Below are 26,075 nucleotides of genomic sequence, written 5' to 3' on the forward strand. Positions count from 1 at the left end.
GACATCCCTGATGAGTTCACTTGCATTGATGGCCATGAGGTCCAGTATGGCATCCCCTCAGGTAGGGCTGTCTATTTCCTGTCTTAGGAAGTTATTGTCAATGCCCTCCAGGAACCTCCTGGATTGTCTACAGCTCGCTATGTTGCTTTTCTAGCAGATGTTGGGGTGGTTGAAATCCCCTAGCAAGACATGAGCCTTTGAGCGTGATGCCTCCCTTAGCTGGAGGAAGAAGGCTTTATCAGTAGGTTCCCCTTGATCAGGCAGCCTGTAGTATAGACACCAACCACAAGGTTCCCCTTGTTGCCTCAGTCTGTAATTCCTGCGCATAAGCTTTCGACTTCCTCTTGGCTGTTCTTTAGGGACATCACACTCTATCCCTTCCTTAACATAGAGGGCAACACCTGTATGGCTGGTTTTAAATAGTTTTTTATATTAAAATGAATTTTCAAGGTGATTTTATGATGTCAGGCCAAAATACCCTTGTGTTCGAAATGAATCTAAACTCTGATGATAGCTTTGAACACTTTCCAACTTTTTTTCTTCAAAATAGTGGGTGCTGGTTTGCTCACTTCATGAATGCTAGACTTTTTCTTTCACTTCCGAAACACCAGCCTTTAAGGCAGACAGTCTTTGGGACTGTTTGTAGCCAGTTTTTCCTTGAATGGCAGGTTTGATACAGTATCCTGGCACGTAACACAAACTATATTAAGTTACTCTAATTGACGTAGATAAATAACATTTGTACTTATATCTTGATTTTTATTTACTGCAACCGATTTCCCTGTTTACATTTGCTCTTGGAGATGCTGTTATATATAATTAGTCTGCTGCAATGCAGGCTTTGAAAAATCTGTAAGTTTGCCAGAATTAAGGAGAATTAAGACTTGACTGTTTTCCAGTCAAGATAAAATATGAAGGTGAAGGAGCCACTCCCCTTAATCTGACATGGGGTTTCTATGGCTGGTGGGTTTTTTCTCTGTTCTAGATGCAAAAATGAATGTAAAAAATCTTTCTTGTAGCGTTTCTACCAGTTCTCGGACTATGTCTCTGCTGTCACAGCTGGAGAAGTTAAATTTGGACTCTGTATTAGGAGAAGCAGACAATGCCAGATATGTTACCTCAAAGATCCTTCATCTGGTTCAGAGTCAAGGTAAATATCTAAGTTTTGTGGTTTTGGTAGTTTTTGTTTTGAGGCTTCTTTTTGTATTTCTTTCTTGATGGACTTTTCTTGAATTTTTGTTTCTGTTTGGTGAACTTGATTATCCATCCATTTTTGCACTGATTGTTGAAACTACCTGTTTAAGGCCATGTTTAATGCTGTCTGATATAGTATTGGTTACATTAAGTGCATTTTGTATTGTGAAATAGCAGTAATTTAAGTAATAATTCACAGTGTGTATATATATGTGTGTGTTTATATATGAGAAGTAGAATTATCTGGAAGAGAGCTTTGTTACAGATTTTTGTCTTTACAGTTTGGTTTTTTTTTTTCTAGGGCATGACAAGATTGTTGGACAAGTGAAAGCAAAAATGAGTTTTAAAATACCTTAAGTCTTGTACTTATTTCAGTTAGTTTTGTATACATATATGCAGTTTTTAATAGTTTTTTTTTATTTGCAGTGTAGATTTTCTGGTATGAAAATGATCACTTTCTGATATATCATCACTTTTTTTTCTGCAAGCTAGTATATTAAAAGAAAAATGGTCTTTTTTTTTTCATTGGCAGAAAAAACCAGGAAGGAGATGACTTCTAAGGGCTCTACTGGAATAGAAGTTATCCTGTCAACCCTAGAGGTAAAACCTTTTAATCTGTGTAGTTATGGGTACATAGCAAGTTTTTGTTTTATCGCTGGGCTTTTTATTATTAAACATGTTATCCTGGCTAGTCTCCAAAACTTGTGTAGGATTGTAATGATTAGATATGGTCCTACCTAATGACCTACCTAAGAATTTCTCTCCCTTATTTTTAAATATTCTAAGAAATTATTTGTCAGCTGTCACTTCTAATTAATATGCCATATTACAAACTAGGTTTCAGTTGGTTTTGTGGCTGATTCAGGCTGCGTAGTGGGTTTCCTGGGTGGTCACATCTTAAGTTATGTTTGATTTTGTCATGTCAGTTTCTTCAAGCTTTCAGTATCTAAACCACTGTATTAGACATCTCCATTAAGCAAAGAAATCTTTCTGGTTTTTATTGCAGAATACAAAAGATCCTCAGACTATTCTAAATATATTGAATATTCTCATTGAGGTAGTCTCAGTTGGTAAGTTTTCATTGAGGAGCAATTTCTGATTATATTCCTGTATTCTTCTGCAGACTTTTGGGGGTTTTGTTTTTTTGTGTATGTGTTTTGGTTTTTTTGTTTGTTTGTTTCTGACATTTCCTAAAGCTGATTTATATGCAGAATAAAAAGAACATAAAGAATGAAGTCACATTTCAAATAATCATACACAAATAATTTATGTTGCTAAGTCCAGCATGTTCTTGTATACTGCAGTCACATATGAAGAAAATATTGCTGTTCTAAAGACTTTCTTTATGATAACTGTAGCTTAGATACTTAATTGTTCTTTGCCTTCGGAGATATCAGTTGAGTTTTAATTTCTAGGTGGCGGTCGGAGAGCAAGCGTCTTAGTCACTAAAGGAGGGACACAGATCTTATTGCAGCTGCTTTTGACTGCCAGCAAAGACTCTCCACCAAATGAAGAATTAATGGTGCTTCTTCATAGTCTTCTTGCAAAAATTGGTCCAAAAGGTGATAATGATATACTTAAGTAATATGGCTTAATACTTTACAGTTTTGTAATTGAAACTTAAGAAAACTTTTCTTTCTATTACTGTGTAAGCTTCCACGTACTCAGAATTGATAGAGGAGAACAAAAGGAGGAGTAAAATAGAGGGGAGGAAAGAATGGTGAAAAATAGATATGCAGAGTTGATATTATAAGTAGAAGGAATTCACAGCTCATTTAACTTTTATTTTTTTATAATAATTTCAAAATTAGTGTGATTGATCTTGTATTTCTTTGATGTCAGACAAAAAGATTGGCATGAAAGCAAGAATTAATGGTGCCCTAAATATATCATTGAATTTAGTGAAGCAGAATTTGCAGAACCACAAGCTAATATTGCCATGTCTTCAGGTATTAAGAGTTTACTCAACTAACTGTAAGTATAGATGATAATTATTTTCTTTCCCATGTAATATAAAGTTTTTTACCTGGATATGGTTAAAATATTGGATCTAATGTTAGAAGTTTAAAATAATTATTTTTATCTGAGAATTTGCTTTTGATATTGTAGAATTGCTTAAATTCTAATAAAAGCTGTGAAGCATGTTTGTACTTCTTGTGTATCTTTGTTTTTTGTTCAGTCTGTGTGTACATATATATATGTATGTATATATATATATATAGTTGGGGGGTGTTTAACCAGTGCTCTTGGATGTCCAGAATTTTGAGTCATCTAATTTGCATAAATGCTGATGATTTAAGATCGAAACCAGAAATGATAACATTGTGTGCAAAAGCACTTTAGATTAAATAATAATTCTCTTTATTGTACATGTTCATGATTTTTTTGCTTTTATAATTTTATTTTATTCTTGATTGCTAACGTAAAACTTCGTTCACACTGGAAATATTTTATTTCTTTATTTAACGTTTCCCTTATTCCTTGTGTTGTAGTGCCCTACTGTTGGACTAATATTTTTCCATAAGAGCTTAATTTTTTGTTTGGACAGGCATTAGAAAGTTGATGAAAATAGTGTGGTTCTTGCTGTATCTCTACGGTCAGTTAGATGCTCTGGAGTTTTTCCTTTGAGTTGAAAATGACCATTAAACCTCTTAAATAAGTGCAAGAAACTGAAAACATAACCATGTTCCTCCAAGAGAATTGATTTGATGATCTGTAAGATTATGTTTTAAGGACATTTGCATGAACACCTGTAATTCATAAATCCCAGTACTTTTTAAATGTGGAAGCTTTATTTCTGTTGAACTGTCTAATAATGAGGTAAAATCCTTCTAAATGGAAGAGTTTAATACAGGTAGTTGCATAGCTTAGCTGAAAACTTGCTACATCCCTAAAATGGGAAATTGAACTGAGTCTTTAATTCGGATTCTGCTTAGATTATTTCTATTTTTCTGTGTTTCCTTCTCCTTATAAACAGAAAACTTAGTAGCTTATTACATTCCTATGAGTAGTACTATTTAAAGTGTGTGTGCATTTGCTACCAGAATAGAGTCCTTACTTTTCTTAGATTCTAGTGGTGTAGTGTTGCTGCTAATGATCATGAAATTGCAGCTTGGGTTCAAGTACTAAATTCTACACTACTAATAGCATTTGTTAGGTTGAAGTTAATTCTTATTTGCTGTCTTCATACTTTGTTAGGCCTACATGTTGCTAAACACAGTTGGGAACTGAATTTCTATGCCTGTTTCAGCAGTTCATATTTTCAGTAGGCGTTGGACTTCAGCCATACGTCCATCCAGCGTGTGTTCCCTGAACGTAGGATTTAGCATAATTTCTGTTGAGTTGCTCCCTTTCAAGTAGATTATTTTTACAGTTTTTTTTTTTCCTGATAACATACATGCATAGTGAGTAGCTCAGCAAAACTTATACCAATTGGCATTCCTAAATCTTACAGTGAACGCTTGACTTTCAAATCCTGGTGGACATACTCATCTGTCCTGATACTGAAGGATAATAGCAAGTCATAAACTTATTAGACTTGAAATTTTAAAAATCCTGCTGTCTTGATAAGCTGTGGGATTTTTTTTTTTTTTAAAGAAAATTCTTTTTATGTCTTAATAACAAAGAAAGTAGAAGCATGCATTGGAAGTAGTACATGATTTTATTTGTAAAGTAATAATCTTTTTGGTTCTTTTCCAAGAGTTATCAGGATTGGATTATCACATTATGTGTAGTGCCTGCTTGTCGTTGTATGTCTTAAAGCATAAACGTGTCTAACTGTTTTGTACTTCAAAATAAGATCACATGGATTTTAGTTTGAGTATATTGATTTTTGCTGTTGCCTTTCTTATTACATTACCTTAAAATGGATTTAACTCTTAAAATGGTTTTAACTCTTACAGCTGTAAATGCAGTGTCCTTGGGAAAGAATGGAGTAGTAGAATTGATGTTTAAGATCATTGGCCCTTTTACTAAAAAGAACACTAGCCTTATGAAGTAAGTAAGGTTTCTTTAATATAGTATATGGAAAACCTTAGATATGTTTCAAAACTTACTTTTAAATGAAAAATAATATTAGAGAAATAAAATTAACTCATATTTGAAAGTTACAGTAAAGGGAGGTGGGAAGGAGAACCACAGATCTGACAGTTTAATTTTACCCAGTAGAGTCATACAAAATATTTGAATGTCTAGTTATAGTACTGGTAAAAGAATATAAATGTTATTTTTTGTCTCTAATGTTCCTGCATGGAAACTGTACCATGGTTATTCCCAAATCAGGACAAACCGATAAAGACAATCCCATTGTTTTTCAATTTGTTGAATTGGCTCCCACATCTCCCTTGTGTTTGTAGAGTGACACTGTCTGTTTTATTTTGTAATAGAATTTTCTTTCTGTTTTACTTAAATCAGTTGTAGACTCTCAAAGCAAAAACATAAAACATACAGTAGGAATCACAAGCAATATCTGTCTAGTGGGCTGTTGTGTTTTTAAAAAAACCAACAAATTCACTGTGTACCTTGAAGTGGTGACTTTAGTTCCACCCCCAACCATATATTTTTCTTTTTTTTTTTTTTCTTTTTTTTAAGTGAATTTAGGGTAAAAATAGATAAGTGGATCTAACTGGAGATAGCCCTTTCTGGGTACACTACCACGCTTTTGAAGTACATAGCTATGGAAAACTGAATTTTTCATCTGGTTAGCAAATTAATAATCTCATGTTGTTCATATTCTAACTTCAGTACAAAAGAAATAGTGTTATGTTATCTAAATCTGGTATTTGTGGTCACTGGAATATCTTTTTAAAAAAAATGCCCTGCCCCTTAAAGCCCCAGCTAAAAATAGACATATGAACTTACTATTCCATGATGTGAGTAGTCGTGATACCCTTGTTTATGGTCTAAGATCAGATGCGTGAAGTCTCTTTTTACAAAGAGATTAAAGATAAGTAGATATGTTTTCTAGTTGTACATCTTGAGTTAATTGAGACAAGATCTTTGTGTACAGGAAAGATCTTGTGCTCACAATCTTATGCTGTAGTATAGATTGATGGTCATTACTCCTCAATATATTCATACACTGCCAGTTTTGACCTATGCTTTTCTAAAATAGTATCCTTTACTTTGTGGAAGTACTTGTTCTGCTGCTAACGTAAAAACATGAGTTTCAGAAGTATCTCATCCATTGAGTATGGTTCATAAACATTACATTGTCACTTAAGGTGGGTTTTTTTTTTTTTGCAAAGGCTGAAAGTTTGTATAGCCGATTACACTGATGGTTTTAAATTTCACCATCAGACTTCAGGTATAGCAGAGATGCATGATATTTTAGTAAAATCAAATTTTAAAAGCAAAGTCTGTGATACAGTGCAAGCAGGAAAACATGGGGATAGATGCTAAATAAATCTGTTAGCAGTAAATATTTTGTATAGATTTATAGCGTTGTAGATTAAGTTTATTGGTTGGTTGTTGTTTTGACTTTTCTTGTTATGTTGACAGGGTTGCTTTAGACACACTTGCTGCATTGCTAAAATCAAGTAAGTGACTACAAGAAACTGTTTGTCTAGTTGAGAGAGAGGTGTGGGTGTGTGTATATATACACTCAGAGTAAAACTAAAATTAAGTCTGTGGCCAAAACAAAATCAAGGCTAGGAAATTTGAAATAAGGCTAAAGTTTTATCTGTAATCTCTGGTGCTTTAGTATTTGCGTGGTACATACATAATATGTTTAGTTACTGTCTCTTCCTCAGTTACGCAGCAGAAATGCTGCACTGCTTCTGCAGAACTGGTCTGGATCCAAGGTGGAGAAATAGCCTTTTACAGTCACTCATCTCAGCCCTTCAGTAACAGATATCTGTAGCTTAACTCCTGTCCATCTTCTTTATATGTACATCCAAAAATATCTGTTGGATGGCAGGAGAAAAAACAGGGTTTCTTCAGGTACCTTTCTGAGTAATTAGGTCTTGGGTCCTAATGACAAGTCTGTCAGTGATGCTCACGAAGTGGAACCAAGGCTAATGACATGATGGTGTGTTCCCAGACGCTGGCTGTCTTGGCCATCAGCAGTGGCTCCTGACAAATGTCATCTATGCAGATTTTGCACCAGGACTGTAACTGAGAAGGAATTAAAAACTCGTTCTCTTCAAACGGTTGTATAAAAGCTACAGCATTCCTAGGAGTTGGATGAGAACTGAGGCCTGATTAGATTTGCAGAAAACTATTTCAGGCAAATGACAGGAAACTTCTGTACCGATTGTTACAGGGTGCAGAGTTTTCCCTTGTTTTATCATTGTGATACCTTGGTCTTACAGACGTGTGTATTTACCAATTTTAGAATTTCTCCTTAGGAAATTTAGGGAAAGAAATATTTCCAAATTATTGTCAGTATTCTGTTCTTTAAATTGGCAGTTAAATTTTAATGTTTGGGAAAGAAATAAAATGTTGAAAAGGTGTGTCTTTGAAGTAGAAGGTAACTTCCCACACTTTACGTAAGTAAATCTTTTTGTAAAACCACTAATCTCTGATGTGTAGAGTCCAGTTGTCATACTGATTATCCAGTATTTGGGATAGAGGTATTTTGAGTTTATCAAATCTGAGTGATAACTGCTGCAAAACTGTATGGATTACAAACGGTAAGAAGTTTGTTTCAAGTCTTGTAGCTACCCAGTGTGTGTGGATAGAGATAGATATGCTTTATAGAAACACTTTTTTTTTTTAATTTGCTAGCTGACAGTATCTTACAATTACCTTTAAGTGTAATGCACACTTAAATGTGTGCATAAATGACATGAAATGTTATTATGAAGAATGAAGTGTGGACTACTGGCCTCAGTTATTCAGTCATTTCTGTTTAGGTTGATGTAAAATTCGCAAAGAGTGGCTAAAATACTACTTTAAATGAAACAACTCAGTTACTTGGGTAAAAAAGAATAATTTTAACATTGATTGGGAAATGATATTGAAGTCATTGGGCAATTTTTAATTTTCTTTCCTAACTTTTTTTATAAAGAAACAAATGCCAGGAGAGCAGTGGACAGAGGATATGTGCAGGTGCTTTTAACGATTTATGTTGATTGGCACCGTCATGATAGTCGACACAGATACATGCTGATACGGAAAGGAGTTTTACAGTGCATTAAAAGCGTTACAAACATCAAATTGGGAAGAAAGGCATTCATTGATGCCAATGGGATGAAAATTCTTTACAACACTTCACAAGTAAGTTTATCTCAGTTGTTTTCTTTGGTATTGTTGGTTTTGCGTCTTCAGCTTTAAAACTCCTGTCCTCAGATTTGTTACAGTTCTTTTAATGATATTCATAGCCATTCCTGATTATGGGGATAAGGATTATTTTCTGTACTTGACTTAAGTGGAATGAAAAAACAGAATTTAATTCATGTTTGGTATTATTTGGCTGTGACTATTTCTAGGAGGGGTTGTTGAATTTAATTTAAAAAGGTGGGGGGGCAAAGTATTTTAATTTTGAAGTTTGGGTTTTTAATAAACGTGAATTTGAGTTGGTTGAAGTTCTTCTGGCCTTTGAAGGAGACAATAGTAAAATTTATTGTAAACAAAATACTTTTCTATTAGTGAATTCTAGAAATCATAGAATCATAGAATGGTTTGGGTTGGAAGGGACCTTAAAGATCATCTAGTTCCAACCCCCCTGCCATGGGTAATCTGTAAAACAAATCTGTAAAACAAATGTAGTTTGACTATTAGTTTGAGAGGTACTTTTCTTTTGTCTTCCTGTTAATAGGAGTGCCTTGCAGTAAGAACTCTTGATCCCCTTGTCAACACATCCAGCCTAATAATGAGAAAATGTTTTCCTAAAAATCGTCTTCCTTTACCAACTATTAAAAGTGCTTTCCATTTCCAACTCCCAGTTATTCCTGCCAGTGGTCCTGTGGCTCAGCTGTACAATTTGCCTCCCGATGGTATGGTAGTTTTGTAATATTTTGTCTTTGAGTATGTCTAACATTGCTTTATGTAAGGTGGAATCAATTGCAGTTATTTGTGTTCTCCACTAAAACTTGGACTCTGAGACTCGTCTCAGCTGGCAAAGGGTCTGTGACTGTTAGCGTAGAGCACCAATTTCTGATGTTAAGTTTTAACTGATGAAAATTCTGTCTACACTTGTGGTTATGTTTCTGAGATACAAAACAGGAACTAAAATGTGGTGTTCATCAAACTCTGAAGTCTAAAGCGCAGGCTGTACATACTAGTCTACAAACTTAAATGGTCTTTCTTTTTAACCCACTTATTATATACATGCTGCTATATAAAATGTAATGTAGTGTGCATCCTGTTTTGCAGGAGTGCATGTTCCTTGATTTCATTCTGTTACTCTGATAAACTGCATGTAGTGAATTTAGATTAACATGTGCCATTTGAGGCATTGTTTTTTAGATTATTGTGGTTATTCCTTCATTTGCATGATGAGAAAAGTAGAGCTGCTTTCTTGGACTTTTGCAGGCTCTTGGGCAACACTTGTCTGCAATGTATTTGTATGGTGCTTTGTAAGAAATAGATTCATCCCATTGTGAACACCTTTCATTATTTTTGGATAATTAATGTTTAATGCATTTTCAGATATGGTGAAACAGCTTGGTACCTGGGTAAGCAACTGATGAAGTTGCTGTCAGAAAGTTACTCTAAAATGAAGAGGCAAAGTCAGACTTTTCAGTATCTTCTTATTCACAGTATCTCGTGAAACAAAATGTGGTCGTAGTCTGAAAGAAGGCAGCTATCCGATTGGGGTTCACATGGGTCAGACTCAAACTGCAGGAGCTTAGAGTTTGTTTATGTTTTATCTTCAAAGTAGAAAATAGATTAGAAATGTGTTCCAAAATCCACAGAAATTTAGCCTCTACTTAATGTAGTATTTATAAACTTCGTATTTTATTGAAGACTACTAGTTTTGGGTTTTTTTTTTTTAAATGAGTCTGTTATCTGCTAAAAAAGAGTAGTGAAAAACCTAAGGAAATAGGATGCATAGGATTTTCTTTTTAAGGAAAAATGTCTGTATTAAAAGACACGTAGACTGTTGGGGTGGTACAGCTCTGAATTTATTATAAGTATAATCTTGTATAGGTGGCATTGTAAAAGCAATACACGTAATCATTCTGAATGCACTAGAGAATCAGTATAATTTGTAAACCTCTGAGTGAGCCTTTTACTGACAGTCAACAAATTTCCTGCATGGAAAACTGGAAAACACTCTTTCAGAAAACATAACAAAAAAACACCAGCACTCAAACCACATGAGATTTCTAGAAAAAGATGAAATTTGCCACTAGTAATCAGTACATCTGCCAGAATAACCAGCTGATGCCCACTTCCACATATTAGGAAATTAGCTTAATTCTTCTTACTCATGTAAAAAATGAGTTTGCTTCCCCTTGTTTTTGTTTATTGAAAAAGGATGAAGTCCTAAATCCTTCAATGCACTGGGTCTCTAACTCAAGTAGAAATTAGTCATTAGTGTCCAAATAGTCTAAAAAATAACATGTCTAAAAAATAACACGTCACTGTATGTTTTGGGGGTAAAATTTAGTTCCCAACCTGTCCATGCTAAGCAGTTGCAGTGACCACTCTCCATGAGTGTCTTCCTTACTGGTTGAATCTCCAGTGATATGTTTCTCATTTTTGTGGTTTTTTTTTTTTTTTTTTTAATTGTTAGTCCCCATTTAAGTGAGACAAAAAAGGTGAAGAGGGTACTTTGTCCCACTGTTCTGTGATACTGGGTCATTACTAGCTGCCACAACTAAAAGCTGCTGAAACCTCACTTTTTGTTGTTTGGACATGGTTGTCATTACTTACTTTGGGAAAAGGTGTTAGAACCATCTCATCTTGTGCTGACCTCAAGCCATGCTGAGATGTTCTTGGCACATCTGCTTTGTGAAGTAATTCTAATGGCCATCTGCTGTCTTGCTGGGCTTTTTTGGGTGGGGGGCATGTTGGGTGTTTTTTGGTTTTGTTTTGCTGCGTTTAAACCAGAGATCTTTGTTTTGACTTAAAACTACATGGAAATATAGTAAAATGAGTCTGCGTTATTGTCAAACAAGCATTTTGTTTTGTAAATCTGGTAGTAGTAATTGATGTTTACTAGTTGGTTTTCACAGTTTTTTGAAGTGGTACGTAAAAAAAAGAAACACAGAACATAGATATTTAAATTTTTTGAGCATGTTTATTGGTTTAAATGTATAATCTGCTTTACAAAACTTTTTTGTGTCTTAGTGGATGACGTAGTAGATGAAAGTGATGATAACGATGATATTGAAACAGAATCAGAACTTGAAACCGAAAATGATGATGACAAGGACCAACATTTTAAGGTTGGTATGAAACAAAATTAACAGGCAAAAATCAGGCATAACAGTTTTTTAATTTTTTTAAGTTGCTTGAATCATGTATACAGCCATATGTTTTAAGTGTTAAAAGGACTTTGAGGAGGTTTTCCAGTCAATTTCTAAAATTAAAAAAGCTCCTGAAACTTGAGGAGGGTGGGTGCTGCGTGAAGATACCAACCTTTGTTGTTCAGATTGCTTCAATATTTTTATCAAAGCCTGTTTGCTTCACACTTCTTGTGTCTGGAGTACAGTGCAACAGAACTGGAAACTCTTTTAGCAGTGCTCTGTTCTCAACTTTTATTTCTCTCAGCTCGCTCGTCCCACCTAAGCTGCTGAGTATGTAGGAGCTGCTTTAGCTTTTCCCGTCATTCTGGACTGGGATTGCCTAGGTCAGTGTTTCAGCGAGGTAACTTTGAAGTTCAGCCAACTGTAGAGGTAGGGATCAGACCTCTCACTGTTGTATCACTTTAGGAGGGCCTTACTTTGCTCTCCAGCTGCCAGTCAGGACATGAAAGGACATTTGGTCAGAACTACCTTATTCTGTTTTTATGTTACGTATATTCAGGAGTTAATTGAATTGTCTGTCCATGGACTGGAATGACAAATTTTATTCAAGGTAGTCAAGCCCCGATGAAGAGAGTATCTTCCATAGAAGCAGTTATTCATTTGTCACTGTGGTCAGATGAAATCTCCACATTCTAGGTTGCAATAGTTGGATTATGCACAGATCTCATGTGAAGTATAGTCTGATGTCTATGCATAATATATTTGGATGAAAGCAAGAAAATTCAGATTTTTTGTAATCTGTTGAAATGGAGCCTCTGGCACACTAATAAAACTTAGCTGCTTAAAGCTTCATGGTAAGAGCTGCAGTTCAGCTAATTTTAGAATAGTGATATTCAGCTTTTAAAGCATAGCCATGTCAGAAGTAAAAGGTGAAAGTAATTATTTTAGAAGTTCACTGATTCTAGATGCATGATTAATTTGTTCTGGTGCTCTTTCAGAATGATGATATTGAGACTGATATTAATAAACTGAAACCTAGACAGGAATTGGGAAGACCCATAGAAGAACTGAAAATGTATGAGCAATTTTTCCCAGAACTTTCAGAAAACTTTCAGGTAAAGTATATGATTCCCAGGGCATTCCTCATCATGATGGGTTGACTCTGGGAAACGCTTTGACATTCTTTTTTGGTGGATATTTCCTTGAACCAAAAAATAAGAGTCTGAAGTTCTAGATCCTAGTGTGAGTGTGCTACGTAGTGAGTTACTAGTTAAATGTTATGGGTTACTTTAATCTGACTGAGAAGGGTACTGTGGGCAGGTAGAAAGGAAACCTGTTTTCTGAGGTCGGATTACTGCACACAGTAGAAAGTAAAATAATGAGAAAGAATACAAGATTTCTGACAAAGATTAATTGTATTAGGTATTTCCTTAAATGCTGTGTACCTCTTTAAAGTAGTTGGTTAAAATGTCTGGGGAATCGCATTGATTTGGTAATTTGTTATTGATGAACTACTTGTTTATTGTTTTGACACTATCTTCTTATAAAAGCTGAAACTTCATCACTATGTTTATGTAAGTTTAAAACATGATAACTGTTGTCTTTTAATTACACTTATTTTGGATTATTGCAAAACATACCTCAGGAACAATGAAAGAGAAAGGTTTCTAGTATAAATAAAACTTTAGGAACTGTTTAGATTTTGTTGTGTTGCATTTTGTTTAAATAAATCTTTCTATTATTTTTTTCCCTTTTGTTTTTTAAGGAATATGACTTAGTTTCCAAGGAACCAAAGCCTTTTGTACCTGATGCAAATCTGAGTGGACCTATTGTTGTTCCTACAGCAGGAGAGGAGCACTGTGTTGAAGCAAACCAAACAACAAAAGGAGTTGCTTTGAAGGAGAGTAATCCTTTATTGACAGAGGAATGCAATAGAAGGCCAGCCTTTCTGGAACTACCAAAGAAAGATAGTATCAAAGACAGTAGTTTACATCAGCAAAATGATCAAAGAAGCCTGCTTCCATCATGCCAGTGTCTAAGCCAAGAAATTGTGAAAGGCTTGGACAGAATCAGTCTGCAGAACAGTGCAAAAAATGATCAGTATTATGGTACAGGGTGTGTAATAAAGAAGGAAAGCAAAACTATCCTTACCACACCTGCTTTTAGTAAACCTTGTGAACATGTTTCACCCTGTGGAAGTAGCCTCTTTGAAGGATCATCTGTCCAGCTGGGAAAACTCTGCTGCACTGGAGTGGATTCAGAGGAGGAGGATTCCAGATCTAGTTCATCAGGGGAACAAATCATGCTTGAGGTCTCTGATGTATCACCAGTTCATGACTGTGATCTTTATATTGAAATGGTAAAAAACACAAAGTCTATTCCTGAATACTCAGAAGTGGCCTATCCAGATTATTTTGGCCATATTCCACCCCCATTTAAGGAGCCTATTCTGGAAAGGCCATATGGGGTGCAGAGGTGAGTTACCATACTTCTTTTTTGTTGTCTTCATTCCCTTGAGAAGCTGTTTTTAGGATGAGATTAAGAGGCATATATACAATGTTTACTTTGGCATCTAAAACTGTTTTCAGTGAGTGGGCGTTGATCAATGCCAAGGCATAAACCAAGGACACAATCTGATTCTGTAATTGCTAATTCTGTAATACAGTTTTTAAATACTAAGTTTAATTCATAGTCTCCCTTTCTGCCTTCCCACTGTCCCCATCTAAATTTTGTAGTTTGTAAAATAAAAAAACCCAAACAACAAAACAACCCATAAAAATCCCCGACAAACAAACCACAAAAAAGCACCTGAATGCTCCCTTCAGGTCTTAGCAAAAATAGAACAGTTAGTAGTTTAAAGGTACTTCAGCTCTTCTCTTTGCTGTGCTAACAAAGCTATCTTTCAGGAAAAAGTAGTGGGGAAAAATTAAAAAAATAGTACACCTAAGTGTCTGTTCTTTAGCGTTTGCAGTATAACAGGATTTAGAGGTAGCAAATGCTGAGGATGCAGTTGGTGGTAGGTCCTGCAGAATGACACACAATAAACACAGAATGAAAAATAAAACAAACCAACAAAAACTAACACATCAACTCCCCCATTTTTTTCTTCACTGAGAGATGTTAGAATATGGTGAAGGGTGATGTGACTCTTCAGAATAATTTGCAGAGTGGTATGAAGAACTGGCTCATATGCATAGTAAGTTACTATAAAGAGAAATGAGCATGTTATCAAAACATGTAATAGTAGGTATGAGACCTTGCCACTTCCTTAATTATTATATTGAATGCTTTCAGCTTTATACTCATATCTTTAACCAGTTTCATGAGATTCTTCATATTTACATTTAGTTATTAAAATGGATAAGAGATTAAATGTCTTTAGGCTGTATAATTAAAATCTTTTGCTGTTTCACACATTGTAAAAAAGTGATCTTCCTAGTGAAATGACCAAGTGTTGGAACACTAATGACATAATGAATATAGCATTACTAGAAGGCATGGTTCAGTGTTGAAGGACAAGAATCTTACCTATAAGCTTCTTTTTAGATAAATTCAGCTGATTTAGAAGGGAGATACTTTTGAGTCAGAAATCACCTAGAACTGCATTTTAAGAAAATCTTGCAAATCTTCATGTATATTTTTGTAGGACTTCATAATTCTAAACTTTCCTGAGTAAAATTGAGTGAAGTCAGATAAAATTCATCATTCCAGTGCTCCTTCTTCAAATTTAAAGCACTGTATTAAGTCTGACTTTTAACCAACAAACCCACTTGTGTGGTTATATGTAAAGCTGATTTCTAAACTGTGAACATAATTCCAGAGTACGTTGTATTTTAACTTTAAAATGGTTTATTTTTGTTGCATTTTCTAGGTTGAAAGTAACATTTTTAGGTCTTGTGTGAAACAAGAGTGAAATACCCCGTAATATTGCTAAACTTAAATCAAAAATCCTGTATCACCTTTTGAAGTTACACTGTTCTAAGAATTCACTTTTCTACAAATGACTCAGTCTTGTTACTGCAATGTAACAAACTTCTGAGAAGGCAACCCATTTAAAAAGGGCTTAACCTTTTTAGAAATTTATGGGAACGTGGTGAAATGAGTTTGGTCAGGGACATGGAGGCGCTTTTAAGTCTCTTACAAAGCTGTGTCCAAATTCGTTTGGCATCCAGTGGGATTTACATTCTCCTTAATGTAAGCAGTTAGTTACTAGTCAGCAGCTAAGTTTTCTTAGAAAACAAATTGTTGCCTTAATGCATCCTTGTAATTTAAGAAAATGTTATGGGGGGCTGAGGTGGGGAGTTAGTGGGTTTTCTTTTTAGTTTTATTAGATAAATGGGGCATGGAGTTTGGGGAGTTTTTTTCAGTTTTGCAGTATGCTAGGAGACTCAATGTTTTTGAATTTGTGCTTTGGAGTGCTTTTGCTTTTTCATTTACATTTAGTAATATGTAATTTTCACCAAATGTCTCAGCAAATTGCTGTTTTTTTTGGAAAAATATACTTGAGAATAACTGAAGTGTTTTATATTATTCTACCTTTTAGGGAAGAAAATTGTTACATAATTCAATATCCTATAAATCTGAGTTTAAATTCCTACTTTTTACCATTCCTTAATATTTTAGGTTGGTTTATGCTATACACTTTAGTATTTTCTAGTCACTTTAGTATTTTCTGATCATCTGACACTTAAAAGTGATCATCAGGTAAATCAGGATCCACAAAGGACTAATCTATGAACACAAAACTCCACATCAACAGTGTTGTGTTTATATTTTTTCCTTTAATTACCTTAAAGTAGCTTCTCTTTTCTCTTGAATTTTTGGAACCTGAAAATGTCTGCTACTACTTTTCCTTTTTGTGTGCATCTTGAACACCACTTCTTCTTTCCTTTTTTCTACATTAGTTATTACTGTGGTATTTCAATGCCTGACATTCATTAATGGATTTTGTCTTGGCTAAACTCCTGTGATGATAGGAAGTATTATGACCCTTTAGAGCTGAGGTCATTCTGAGATCTAAGGAGTTGCTCAAGATCAAAAATCTGTAGTTCTGCTCTGAGCTGAAGCTGATCAGATAGATTGTGGTGAGTCAGCCTCTTTACAGTTTTGTCAGTACCTTGGACTTGTGACTTGTTGTCTTTTCCAGTTGGTTTTAATTTAATAAGAGGCCCTAGAGTTGTGCACTTACCTCCTTACGCCTGAACGTACTTTACCACTGTGTTCCTGTATTATTCATTGTTAATCTGCCTCCTTTTCTTCTTATTGCAGGTGCTGTGCAAGCTTTTCCACACAGCTCTGCCACTATATTTCATTCTTGAACTGCAACACATTCTTACTTTTCCAAACCAGGACCTAGATACTACCAGTTGTGCAATGGTTTTATGATCTGGATAAGCATACACCTGACATTTGGCTGACATCACCAAATTCATTCTTATTTGTTACCTAGTTGATAAATGAACCTATATCTCCAGAGGTGAAAAGCTAGTGCACTAACACACTCACTGCACGACCTACTCTCTAAAACTCTTTAATTTTAGTTATGGTAGGACTCATGTAAGTTACTAATGTTATCGAGAGCTGTCCTGGATTAAAGCATTAACATAAGTAATGTTTGAGTAATTCCTGCTTCTACTATAAAGTATGAAATGGTGCATCTTTTTTTCCATACGATAAAACCCAGTGGGGTCGTGTGCATGAAAACTCAGTTCCCTCACATACAAATATCAGACTCAGGCAGCTGTGAATGCAGGTATTTAAACTTAAGTACACTTACAGTTTGTGCACATAAGTGGGGGTGAGGCTGAGGTCTCTCTGAAAATCTGTCCCACTGTCTTCATGTCAGCTTTGTTGGTTTACATTGTTGTATGAGGTAATTCCTCTTTTGTAATTGGAAATAGTATGCAACAATTTAAATGTTAACGCTGTTTTTTATTTTAGGACAAAAATCTCTCAAGATATTGAAAGACTGATTCATCAAAATGACATTATAGACAGAGTTGTGTATGACCTTGATAATTTGAGGTACGTTTTTACCCTTCTGAAAACAATATTCAGCAAATACTCTAACCCTGTTCTACTTTCTCTGTGGTATCATCTGTAAAACTTAAAGCAGTACTATTATTGAAGTTCCACCTAAACATGAGAAGTAACTTCTTTACTTTGAGGGTGGCAGAGCACTGGGACAGACTTCAGTGAAAGTTTCATCTGGTGTTAACAGCGTTTCTGCTATCCAGGCTGTATTTAGAAGAAGGTTCAAAATAATTTCTAAATTACCAAGTTAGGGCTAAAATAGACTTAATGGGTTTGGTTTAGTTAATTTTTTTTTTATTAATTTTGGTCCCTTTTCTTTTTCTATTTATAGTTTTTCAATACCAGAGGAAGCAGATGTTTTGAAGTTTAATTCCAAATTTGAATCTGGAAACCTACGCAAAGTTATTCAGATCAGAAAGTAAGATATTTCAACTCTTCTTTTCACACTTAAGGCCTTTTATTTCTGCTCCTTAAAAAAAGATTGATTTGTTTTTGTTAATCTTTAGAAATGAGTATGATCTAATACTGAACTCGGATATAAATAGCAATCATTATCATCAATGGTTTTACTTTGAAGTCAGTGGAATGAAAACTGGCATTGGTTACCGATTTAACATCATCAACTGTGAAAAGTCAAACAGTCAGTTTAACTACGGTAAGATGCATTTCCCATATTTTGAGAAGAAATTCATAGAAAAATATCTGTGCTAGAGAGTTCAGGATCAGTAGCATATTCACGTTGTCAGATCAGATTCTTTTTTAACAGTATTACTAGAAAATATTTTGACAAATTTAATTTTAAAAGAAAGTGTCTTAAAACAGTGGCATTCAGTTTTTAAAATGAAGTTTAGTTGTAAGTGAGGCCAAAGCAGAAGAAATCTGCTGGTGGCTGCAGCTAAAATTTATCCTAAGACCACTAGTGTGACAATACCAAAGCCTGTTGAACAACACAGCTGCAGGAGGAATGACAGCTGTCATCATCGATCCCTTTCTGCATAGAGGTGTGTTTTCAAATGTGAAAGTAAGCGAAGACATTCTCAAACTGTTTTGTCTTATTGATGGGAAGAGAGGCACGTTATTTGAGAAGGAAAAGTAAGTCTCCTTTGAAATGTTGGGCTTCATAGGTGACCCTTGTCTCCAATGAGTAATGTTTGCTGTTTGTACCTCATTCAAAAGTACTGGCTTACTGAATAGGCCTTTCTTTCACTTGTCAGAGGCAGGGAGTGTGGTGTGTGTGCCATTCAACTTAAACCCATTTGTTTTGTGAGGGTTTTTTTTTTTCTGCTGTGTTTTCTGAAATTCATCCTTTAAGAAAGAGGAGGAGAACCTCCTCTTTCCCCACCCCCAACCTCAAACTCTTGGAATAGAGTAACATCATATTATTCTTTGTCATAATTGAACAGTTCACATTGATAAAATCCAAGAATACCAGGTAGCTTGACCAGATGCTTTGAAATTATTTACTAATCTTCATCAGTCACCTTAGATCTTCATTCATATGTTGCATATGGTTACCTGATAGTTACTTTTGTTTTAATTGAATCATTCAATGTATTTGGCTAATTATCTAACTAGTAAATGAGGTTCAATTAATAGGTATTATTTTCTACTCGAACTTCATATTAAGTATTCAACTCAGTTATACTTAATATTAACTGAAGTACACCCTCCAAAAAATGCAAATGTTAGAGAGTTACTGTTTTTTAAAAAAAAAAAAATTGTCCTGAAACTTCGGTTATTTTCCAGCTATCTAGGTTAATGGATGATAGTATCAACATATAAGTGTTGTTGTGGTCCATTACTGCTAAGATTAAGCATTAAATTGAGATGTATCTTCTTCTTTAAGGTATGCAGCCCCTCATGTATTCTGTTCAAGAAGCATTAAATTCTCGACCGTGTTGGACTCGTGTTGGGACAGATATTTGTTACTATAAGTAAGTACACCAATCAAACATACAGCAAATCTCACAGTGAAGATTAGTATGAGGTACAATTTCTGAGGATATATGTTTGCTTCTGAGTTTGATAATGCTGTTTTAATAGTTCTGTTGTGAATAGAATTTTCTTCCTGAGATAATATGGAGAGTAACACAAGTGACTGAAATACACAGGGTCTTATTTTGTTAGCACACTGCTTTTCATCTTTTATACTTCTGTCAGAAATTGCATACTGTTACAGAGAAGCTTTCAATGGAATGTATATGTGCATGCTTACTCAAAATTTTAATAGTGACTTCCAGTAATACTGATCACATGTTGCTTGTGATTAGGCTCCTGTCTTCTATGGTGCAATCACTGTAGAGCAATCCTGGAACACAGGATGAGGTGGTACAGCATATCTATGCGTTACCCTTCTTGGTTGACAGTTGTTTGCTTCCTTTTTTTTTTGTTTTGTTATTTGTTTTTGTTTACTCGCTTATTCCCAATATGAATGAATGTATATCACTGCTATAATAAAGCATCTTTACAGATGGTAGGAACCAGTGTATTTAACCTGAATGTATGCATCAGAAAAATACAATCACTAAAAATCTTCCTGGCTCTTGAAATGTGTGTTTAGGAATAGTCAATGATATGAAAAAAATTATTGTCATGTGTTAAAATACCTAATTGCCTTCATTTTACTCTTAGAAATCACTTTTCAAGAAGTTCAATTGCTGCTGGAGGTCAGAAAGGAAAATCTTATTACACGATTACGTTCACAGTGACTTTCCAACATAAAGATGATGTCTGCTACTTTGCTTACCATTATCCATATACATACTCAACTTTAAAGGTAAGCAGATTATGATTTATTATGTAGATAAATATTTATACTTTTGGACAATGAGAAACACAAGCATTCATGAGTTAATTCTTTTTATTTCTTTTTATAAAGAAAAATGCTCCTTAAAATGGACAATTTTCATAAAATATTAGTGTTTAGACTGGTGGATTGTGTAGGTTGATCTAAAGAACAGTCCCAAGGAAAATAAAATTGATACTTACTTGCAATCTAAATGGATTTTCTGGGAATCATAATTCATAACTGACTGGAAACGGTGCTAAGCGGATGAAGTATTTGTGTCTGAGTCAAATGACTCATATCCTGCTGGTCTACCTATGCCTCTGCATAACTGACCTATTCAAGTTATTATATTCAAGATAATTAGAGACCTTTCTGTGATAATGAATTGACTGAAGTAGTGTTGTGAAGCTTTTAGGACTAAGCAAAGCTCTTGGCTAGAATGTCTGCTGGTTGTTTCTGTCATAGCGATAAAAGCGAACTTGGGGATTCAGTAGCCAGAGCGTGACAATGTTGAATTCAGTTTTTCATTAAGCCATACTTGCTCTTGGAAGAAGTACCTATTAAGGGATGTTATACGCCTCTATCAGCTCTGGGGTCTGGTGGTTCCTCCTGCTCGGCTTCTGGAGCCCAGGCAAGGGACCCAGGGGTGTCTGTCCCAGGCTGATGGACATGTCTGCTGCTTTCCTGATTGCTTGTAGGTTCAACCACTAGCGAGTCTGAGTGTGTATCCCAAAGAGAGAGAGAGATAGACTCGCGCACACAGGCTTGCACATCCCCCTCACCCCAAGCACAGCTGGCTGCACGGACACCCGTGTGTAACACTCCCAGGACTTGCTTAAAAGATAACTACAGACACGCAAGTCCCTTTCCTCCTCTCCAGCTGGTAAGGATGGCTGTTCACTAGTAAAAGTACACACCCACACACCCTCTGGAATCGCAAGCACATGCACATTTGTGGATGACTGGCATGGCCCCTCTGTGCCATACTCCTGCCTGGATTCCGTTGTCTCTTACCTGCTGCGCAGGCCTCCATCTTGCAGGCTAGTCCAGCCTGACGCTCACTAGCACACAGATGCGTGCGCTCACATGCTTTTCTCACAGGCACTCTGCAGTTGTTGTTCCCCTCAGATGCCAGCATGGACTTTCTGCCCACCTGGTACTCCTGCCTCCACCTGGGACCTTGTCCTGGCTGGGCAGTGGACCTTGAAGTTTGCTAGCAAATTGCACACGCAGCCCCCCATGCACACTAGCTTTGGGGAAGGTGCATATGCTTGTCCCCAGCCCCCAGCAGCTGGTACCAGGCTCATAGGCTCGTAACCCATGTTCCTAGTCTAGGTGCTGACACTGAGACACCCTCCCTTGCTTCACGCTTATCACCCTGCTAGCTGGTTTTTGGGACACGCACTGTTCTTGCCCCAGTGGCTGGACGCTAAGACCCTTACCCACTCCAGTAGCTGGCACTGAGACCCCCTATTGCTTCTGTTGCTGACACCACAGACCGAGGGGTGCCTACGCTGCCTGCAGCTCTAGCTGGTGGCACCAAGTCTGCTTGCTTCGATCCCAACAGTAGCTGGCACTTTGGACACAAAATCTGTGGTGCCCACACAGATGCTCGCAAGAGGTGTGGCCGCTCCAACTACTGATGCTGAAACCCTTGCTCATTGCAGTTGCTGGCCCCAAATCCACTCAGACCAGTCTTGTTATCAGTTGCACCTACCCCACACAGCACTGGCATGTGTGGGATAGAGAGCAAGGCTGCATGGAGAGATAGCTAAGGGCAGACCTTAGGGATCAGGTGCAGAAGATCTGTATAGCCCCACAAGCCCTCCTTGAATATCCCAAATGCACGTTCCCCTTGTTTCCTCCTTGACCCTCAAGGGAACATCTCCAAAGCCTTGCCTTGTACATCCCTAATGGCCTGTCAGTTAGAGACTGGAGAGACTTTGGTCTGTGCTGTTGTTTCTGTTATGTCTGTTATGTCTTGTCTTCCACGATTGTTTCTCTCTGTTCCCGTGTATTGCTTCTGCTTCCGTGAACAGATAACCTTAATGAAGCAGAGGTTCTCGCCTTCCACATAGATTTAGAGTATCATCCGGTGGAAAATAACGTACCCTCTGTGCCTTCAGCTTCTTCAAAGCAGTTGGAAAAAACAGACTTTATAAAGAGAAATAGTCAGTCAGAGATGTAGAGAATGATATTTCATGGTAAAAATTATGATGGAAACTTGAACATTGTTTAGAAAACCAAAAAGAAAGGTTGATTAAATAGTACCTGTGGAATACACTGTGATATGTGACTGCAAAAGATTTGAAGTATTTTTTCGTTATTTTTGGGATGAAGATGCATCTTCAGAAGCTGGAATCTATGCACAACCCTCAACAAATATATTTTCGACAACACGTTCTCTGTGAGACCCTGGCTGGCAACAACTGTCCCTTAGTCACTATTACAGCCATGCCAGAGTCCAATTACTACGAACATATCTGTCAGTTCAGTAAGTATGACTTTTCATTCTCATCAACTGAAAATAATGTAAAACTAGCTCTTTATGAAAAAAAAAAATCAGTATTAACTATTGTGCATTGTAAAAATAGCAATGTAAAATAAGGTTAATTAATTAAATGAAATTAAGAGTCGTCAATATTTAGGATTTGCTTTGTGTTTAATAATATTTATTTGTGGTAGTCAAATAAGGATATTTATATTTGGATATATAAAAGTATATATAGTCTTATATTTTAAATCAGTTGCTAGATATTTTTTTGTTACATTTTGCAGACAACACTTCTTGGAAAAGAGTTCCTGACTTCTGAGTAACTTTTTTCTCCAAATGCTTGGGTTATTTCCTTGTCAAAAGATCTTTCATAAAGATCTAAGCTACTGTGATTTGAAGTGAGCTTTAGTTATGACAGCATTCCTGGTTTGTTCCTCCACCACAGTATTTTTCTTGGCTATTGGAAAAAAAAAAGCCATCAAAGTCAGCATATCATAATTGCCAGCTCAAACTACTTCTGACTGTATAATTGTCCAATTGAATTTAAAGCTCCATTGTGAGAGTTCTGTAATTAGCAGAATTACAGCAGAATTAGCAGTTCTGTTATTAGCAAATAACAATACTCTGGCAAACTCTATCAGTAATACTGATACTCATTAATATTCAACTCCCAAATACTGTATTTTACATTGTAATAAATGGAGCTGGCCTACTGCCTCTTTTTTCAATTAACAAACTGTTCACTTAGCTTGAATCATATTTTGCCACTTCTGTGCATACTTCTTTTAGGGAATCGTCCTTATGTTTTCCTATCTGCTCGTGTACATCCTGGAGAGACTAATGCAAGCTGGGTTATGAAGGGAACACTGGAATACCTTATGAGCAATAATCCAAGTGCCCAATGTTTACGAGAATCTTATATTTTCAAAATTATTCCTATGCTCAATCCAGATGGTGTCATCAATGGAAAGTAAGCATAAGTTTACTCACAAATATGTAACCTGTACTACTAAGTCTTTGCATCTGTTATTTAAAAAAAAAAAACAAACAAAAAAGAAAATGTAAACTAATCCCGAAAACATACAAATGCAATACTTAATATGAAAAAAACAACCACTTACAAAATTGCTAGAATTTTTCAATTTTTTGGCATTTTAAAGGCAGATGCACTGTTCCGTGAATTTCAGTTTTATAAAAAGTATTTTTAGTTGTTCATGGATAATAATCATTCCTATGTGATTTGACATTGCATTTTAATTGTCTCTCTCAGCTACAGTTTTGGATAGGTGTAGAGTGTTATATGAGAGCATAGCTGCTTTTAGGAAAAGCTAAACAAGTTCTCATAAAAAAGAACAGTCCTTGTATCTGAGAAAGCTTTTTATGTAACTTTTCTCTTTTTTTTTTTAGTTATAGTTTTTAGAAGGATGTTATGGAAATGTCTGTTTTCAAATGTTATTAAAAGGGGGAAAGTTAATAGATGTGCAAGAGGAAGGGTAAGAGAGTATCCTGATTTAATTTATTAATGGTAATTCTTTCACTTACTACCACTTTTCTTAATAAATTTAAGGGATATTTCAGAACCTTTTGATACTGCTATGAGTAAGCATTCAGCAATCTACATTTACTTGGTTACGGGGAATTCATATGAACTGGAAATTTTCGCATGGTGAATCTACAGTTCCTTCTTACCTAGTTATGGGTAGTATTTTAAAAGGTTTTGTGGACAAAATAAAAATCAAAGCAATTGAGGATTTATGTAGAACCCTGTCTTTATATATGTAAAAGCATGTATATAACAGAACCACTGGAATTAAATCATTCAGAATACAAGTGAAAGTTTAATACAAGAAATCTGTCCCAGCAGACACACCTAAACACAAATGTACTGAAGATGACTGCATGAACATGAATTTCTGCAAGTTTAAAAGTTCTTGCTGATAGTTTACTGAATACAGAGATGATCCTTATTTGTTTGCTGGGATTTTTGGTTGTCTTTTTTTTTCTCACAGCTACTTGTCTCCTAGCAACCTCATGTTTCAAGTATTAGATTTCTGGTTTACATTAGTCTTTATATTACAGAAATTAAGACACCAAAACTGTAAAAATGCCATATATTTGAAATTAGTGATTTTGAACTAGCATTTGAATAGAATTGCAAGCATTTAGTTTCAACAGCAAATAAGCAAGATTACAACTGACTTCATGTAAGAAGCTGCTTCTAATTTATTTTTAGATTTTCTGTAACATAACTTAAAAACCCCCAAACACTTCTGTTATTTGACGTGTTAGAAAACTGAAGTTTGTTTCTTGCCAGACTCCTTCCAAAGAAGCAGTGGTGACAAGGAAAACTTGAGGTGGGGGGGAGGCTTATTTAACAGTATGATAATATAGACTACATCATGCGTTTTTCCACCCCCCCACAATAGCCACCGTTGCTCTTTAAGTGGAGAAGATTTAAACAGACAGTGGCAAAATCCAAATCCAGATCTGCATCCCACTATTTACCATGCTAAAGGGTTACTGCAATATCTGGCTGCTATAAAACGTTTACCTGTGGTGAGTATGTGTGTGTAAGCAATTCTGAATCTTTTTAACCTTGTCTGAGTAGCTAGTCTGTAAAGTAAACATTTTAATACGGTCTTGTAAACTGTGTCATGCTTAACTTTGGGTTGGAGGACTGGTCTTCTGTAAACCTTTAGATCTAAATCTGTTCCTTTACTAGGGTAGAAGGTTAAACCTTGCTTAGATGAATCCTACGGTTTTTGTCTTAATGCACAAGTTAATTATATAAGGAGTTGTGTTTCCTAATTCTTTGGAACTTTCAACAGTACAAATAAAAATTTGTATTTGTCCTTCTACTATTGTTATAAAATGTTACTTCCATATGCCTTGGCTTTATTTTGCCAAATGATTTGTCGTAGGTTTACTGTGATTATCATGGTCACTCTCGTAAAAAGAATGTATTTATGTATGGCTGCAGCATCAAAGAGACAATGTGGCACACAAATGTTAATGCTGCCTCTTGTGACCTGATGGAAGACCCTGGTTACAGGGTAAGTTTGGCGTTTGTACCTTTTCACTTGGCATGAATTGGGAATATACTTTTCAAATAGCTTCCCAAGATTATTCTGTGCACATCGTGACTTTCTAAATAAGTCTGCTTATACTATAATTATTTCTTCTTAGTTCATGAGTGTATTTCAAAGTA

The 26,075-nt window shown here is 35.6% G+C and overlaps 1 protein-coding gene across 10 annotated transcripts in view; it reads left to right on the forward strand.

Annotated features, from left to right (window-relative positions):
* The window catches only part of AGTPBP1 (ATP/GTP binding carboxypeptidase 1), a 106,255-nt gene that overhangs the window by 21,900 nt on the left and 58,280 nt on the right, over positions 1–26,075 (forward strand). For all 10 annotated transcript variants that reach the window (XR_008463934.1, XR_008463935.1, XM_054186815.1 and 7 more), the window contains 21 exons: positions 1,020–1,150; positions 1,727–1,794; positions 2,201–2,264; positions 2,610–2,756; positions 3,037–3,168; positions 5,097–5,190; positions 6,694–6,731; positions 8,204–8,412; positions 8,954–9,131; positions 11,434–11,531; positions 12,551–12,667; positions 13,318–14,027; positions 17,493–17,576; positions 17,917–18,003; positions 18,092–18,240; positions 19,432–19,519; positions 20,217–20,361; positions 22,714–22,867; positions 23,657–23,837; positions 25,294–25,423; positions 25,789–25,920. Coding sequence is in view for 8 of the 10 variants with exons in the window: in XM_054186815.1 (XP_054042790.1) it covers positions 1,020–1,150; positions 1,727–1,794; positions 2,201–2,264; positions 2,610–2,756; positions 3,037–3,168; positions 5,097–5,190; positions 6,694–6,731; positions 8,204–8,412; positions 8,954–9,131; positions 11,434–11,531; positions 12,551–12,667; positions 13,318–14,027; positions 17,493–17,576; positions 17,917–18,003; positions 18,092–18,240; positions 19,432–19,519; positions 20,217–20,361; positions 22,714–22,867; positions 23,657–23,837; positions 25,294–25,423; positions 25,789–25,920 (3,136 nt within the window). In the remaining 2 variants the exon portion in view is untranslated. The remainder of the gene's footprint in view (positions 1–1,019; positions 1,151–1,726; positions 1,795–2,200; positions 2,265–2,609; positions 2,757–3,036; positions 3,169–5,096; positions 5,191–6,693; positions 6,732–8,203; positions 8,413–8,953; positions 9,132–11,433; positions 11,532–12,550; positions 12,668–13,317; positions 14,028–17,492; positions 17,577–17,916; positions 18,004–18,091; positions 18,241–19,431; positions 19,520–20,216; positions 20,362–22,713; positions 22,868–23,656; positions 23,838–25,293; positions 25,424–25,788; positions 25,921–26,075) is intronic.

Source organism: Rissa tridactyla, chromosome Z, assembly GCF_028500815.1.
Source record: "Rissa tridactyla isolate bRisTri1 chromosome Z, bRisTri1.patW.cur.20221130, whole genome shotgun sequence".
Taxonomy (NCBI): Eukaryota; Metazoa; Chordata; class Aves; order Charadriiformes; family Laridae; genus Rissa; species Rissa tridactyla.